General features: G+C 43.9%; 1 protein-coding gene across 1 annotated transcript; it reads left to right on the forward strand.

Annotated features, from left to right (window-relative positions):
* The first annotated feature begins 2,287 nt into the window (after nucleotides 1-2,287).
* LOC104993388 (olfactory receptor 2B11) lies at nucleotides 2,288-3,271 on the forward strand. The gene has a single exon (XM_010846628.1). It carries the CDS (start codon nucleotides 2,288-2,290, stop codon nucleotides 3,269-3,271), a length of 984 nt encoding a protein of 327 aa, XP_010844930.1.
* The last annotated feature ends 959 nt before the right edge of the window (nucleotides 3,272-4,230 follow it).

Raw genomic sequence — 4,230 nt, forward strand, 5'->3', positions numbered from 1 at the left:
AATCCCATGGAAAGAAGAGCCTGGTGGGCTGCAGTCATGGGGTCGCTGAGAGTCAGACATGACTGAGCAATTTCACTTTCACTTTTCACTTTCATGCATTGGAGAAGGAAATGGCAACCCACTCCAGTGTTCTTGCCTGGAGAATCCCAGGGATGGAGCCTGGTGGGCTGCCGTCTATGGGGTCGCACAGAGTCGGACACGACTGAAGTGACTTAGCAGCAGCAGCAGACTGAAGAGATCGCTATGAATTTTAGATTTTATGTATAAAGCACCAAACATGCCAATGTAGAGAATGGACATGGGGTCGGGGGGAAGGGAGGGTGGGATAAATTGGAAGAATAGGATTGACACACATATATATATATTACAGTACCATGTGTAAAATAAATAGCTAGAGAGAAGCTGCTGTATACACAGGGAGCTCAACTTGGTGCTCTGTGATGACCTAGAGGGGTGGTGGGGAATGGGGAGGGAAGCTCAAGAGGGAGAGGATATATGTATACATATAGTTTATCCACTTTGTTGTACAACAGAAATTAAAACAACATCGTAAAGCAATTATACTCCAATTAAAAATACAATATAATTGTATTTTAATGCCATTTGTATAATTGGCATTAAAAATACCAATTTTTAATAAAATTGGAGAAGGGGCGACAGAGGATGAGATGGTTGGATGGCATCGCTGACTCAATGGACATGGGTTTGGGTGGACTCCGGGAGTTGGTGATGGACAGGGAGGCCTGGCATGCTGCAGTTCATGGGATCGCAAAGAGTCGGACATGACTGAGCAACCGAACTGAATTTGGTATAAATAATTTTAAAATGAATGCTTCATAGGTTACCTGCACACAGGACTCAATTCCCTTTCAATAGTTTCATGGATTATATCATCTCCACCAAGAACTTGATGGTATACAGTCCTGTGGAGAGTGCAGGAGTTTGGAAATTGACGCAGCTCAGTAGTAAGACCCCTTGAATCAGCAAATAGCAACCCAGTTGCTTTCTGACAGCAATGGAATCAGTTGTGTCTTTCAACTCCGAGAGGAAACAGCTACTTGGCAAAGAAGTTGTAGAGGGAATTCAAATGTCATTCAAACTGTCTGTTTTCTCTAGAGGCAATTGGATCTTTCAGTAGAAAACTTGAGGTGCTATGTTTCTTCCACTGACCAACACTTTTCTCCGTTTGCTCAGAATTCTACGTTCTGGGGTCTCATTTGTTGACATGACTGACTCAAAGGTGGGCACGACTTAACTCCTCCACTCAGAAGATGTTGGACTGTGCTTTCTATTTACTGACAAATTGAATAATAGTGCTGCACATGTGTGAACTGTCATGGAGGGAGAGACCAGCATGGTACAGAGGGTCAGGGAGGCAATATAAGCCTTAGGAGGTAAGTAGGATGTGTTCTTATCAAGAAACCCCTTATCTGTTTACAAAGCCCTTATTCTTATTTTATACCACCTTTAAGCTCCCTCCCACTACCACCTCCAAAAGGCAAAGCAAGAATGCCTGAGAAAATGACCAATGCCTTGTTAATGACTATGTAAAGAGAATTCAAACCTTCTGATAGTGATGGGAGCTATGGCAGACTTCGACCAAACTGGAAGAAAATTGCTTTCACAAACCTAATGTCCCTTTATCATCCTCAAGACTCTGTAGTTGAAGCAGGTACTTTCTCCACACATTACAGATGCAGAAATTAAGTTTCAGAAAAATTAAATGGCATAGTCAAGGTCAAAGACTATGAAGGAAAGCAAGACATATATGTAACTCTTCTAATTCATGGTTCTGATTTCCCCAATATTTCAGTGTCCCTACAGAGATAAGGCTTCCCTGGTTGCTCAGCTTGTAAAGAATCCTCCTGCAATGCAGGTGACCCCAGTTTGATTCCTGGGTCAAGAAGATCCGCTGGAGAAGGAATAGGCTACTTATTCCAGTGTTCTTAGGTTTCCCTGATAGCTCAGCTGGTAAAGAATCTGCCTGCAATGCGGGAGACCTGGGTTTGATCCCTGAGTTGAGAAGATCCCCTGGAGAAGGGAATGACTACCCACTCAAATATTCTTGCCTGGAAATTTTCATGGACTACATTTCATGGGTCCCAAAGAGTTGGATACGACTGAGTGACTTTCATTTTCACTTTCAAAGAGGTAAGGAAAATCAGATAGGTGGAACTTGTGAAAGCAAGAGCAAGCACAGGAATGAGAAAGACATTTTTCATTTATTTATTTATTTATTTTATGCCAACTTTCTCAATTCATCCCAGGTGCTGGAAAGTGCCTCAGCATGAGAAGTGACAACCAAAGCATTTGGGGGGATCCCCCTAAGGACTTCATCCTTCTGGGTGTTTCTGACAGGCCATGGCTGGAACTCCCTCTCTTTGTGGTCCTCCTAGTGTCCTATGTGCTGGCCATGTTGGGGAACATTTCCATCATCTTGGTGTCCCGCCTGGATCCCCAGCTCCACAGCCCCATGTACATCTTCCTTAGCCACCTCTCCTTCCTGGACCTCTGCTATACCACCACCACTGTTCCTCAGATGCTGGTCAACATGGGCAGCTCCAGCAAGACCATCAGCTACAGTGGATGCACAGTACAGTATGCAATTTTCCACTGGTTGGGATGCACTGAGTGCATCATTTTGGCAGCCATGGCCCTGGACCGCTACGTGGCCATTTGCGAGCCCCTCCGATATACCATTATCATGCACCGCCCTTTATGCCAGCAGCTAGTGGCTGTGGCCTGGCTCAGTGGCTTTGGCAACTCCCTCGTCCAAGTGGTCCTGACAGTGCAGTTGCCTTTCTGTGGGCGACAGGTGCTAAATAACTTCTTCTGTGAAGTGCCAGCCATGATCAAGCTATCATGTACTGACACAGCTGTGAATGACACCACACTGGCGGTGCTGGTGGCCTTCTTTGTGCTGGTCCCCCTGGCTCTCATCCTTCTCTCCTATGGCTTCATTGTCCGTGCAGTGTTCAGAATTCAGTCCTCCAAGGGTCGGCACAAAGCCTTTGGGACCTGTTCTTCCCACCTGGTGGTGGTCTCCCTCTTCTACCTACCTGCCATCTACATGTACCTGCAACCTCCTTCCAGCTACTCCCAAGAGCAGGGCAAATTTATCTCCCTCTTCTATTCCATTATCACCCCCACCCTCAATCCCTTCATCTATACCCTAAGGAACAAGGATGTGAAGGGTGCTTTTAGAAGACTTCTGGCAAGGATCTGGAGGTTCTGCATAAGGTACAGACCTGAGATGTGTAGTTTCCATTAGTCAGAGAAAACTAGGCAGGTGTATTGTGTGCTTAGAGTACTTTTCATTAAGGAGTCAATAATGAAACAGTGTACTTGTTTTTGAGAGAGCCCCAAATTCGCTACCCAAAGTATCTCACTTCCTGTGTTCTCACAGTATCTAAAGTCCCACCTTTCCCAGGGATCTTTAATTCTAAGAGGCCATAATTAGGAACCGTTTAAACAGAATTGATGAAAAGATGCTTGCTCCTTGGAATAAAAGCTATGACCAACTAAGACAGCATATTAAAAAGCAGAGACATTACTTTGCCAAGGTCTGTCTAGTCAAGGCTATTGTTTTTCCAGTAGTCATGTATGGATGTGAGAGTTGGACTATAAAGAAAGCTGAGTGCTGAAGAATTGATGCTTTGAATTGATCTCTGCAAGGAGATCCAACCAGTCCATCCTAAAGGAAATCAGTCCTGAATATTCACTGGAAGGGCTGATGTTGAATCTAAAATTCCTATATTTTGGCCATCTGATGCGAAGAACTGACTCATTTGAAAAGACCCTGATGCTGGAAAAGATTGAATGCAGGAGGAGAAGGGGGTGACAGATGATGAGATGGTTGGATGGCATCACTGACTCAGCGGACATTAATTTGAATAAACTCCAAGAGGTGGTGATGGACAGGGAGGCCTGACATGCTTCGTCCATGGGGTCACAAAGAGTCGGACACAACTGAGCGACTAAACTGAACTGAACTGAATTGATGTCCAGTAAGTGTCAAATTATTTAGCTTCTAATTTCCTGATCTTTTCCCCTTTTCATGTTCCTGTTTTTCTTCTGCTTCTCCCATTTGTCTCTTTCTAAACTTTCTTCCTTTTTGCATTACTTTTAAGCATAAATAAGGTGAAACTAAGCAATCTTATACTACTTATAAGAAATTTATGCTCTTCTTCATATATTTAAATCTTCATAAATTATATGTGCTTTTGAAAA

Source organism: Bison bison, unplaced genomic scaffold (assembly GCF_000754665.1).
Source record: "Bison bison bison isolate TAMUID 2011002044 unplaced genomic scaffold, Bison_UMD1.0 scf7180017864238, whole genome shotgun sequence".
Taxonomy (NCBI): Eukaryota; Metazoa; Chordata; class Mammalia; order Artiodactyla; family Bovidae; genus Bison; species Bison bison.

Coding starts and splice junctions, on each gene's coding strand:
- LOC104993388 (XM_010846628.1), top strand. CDS start 2,288: ATGAGAAGTGACAACCAAAGCATTTGGGGGGATCCCCCTAAGGACTTC.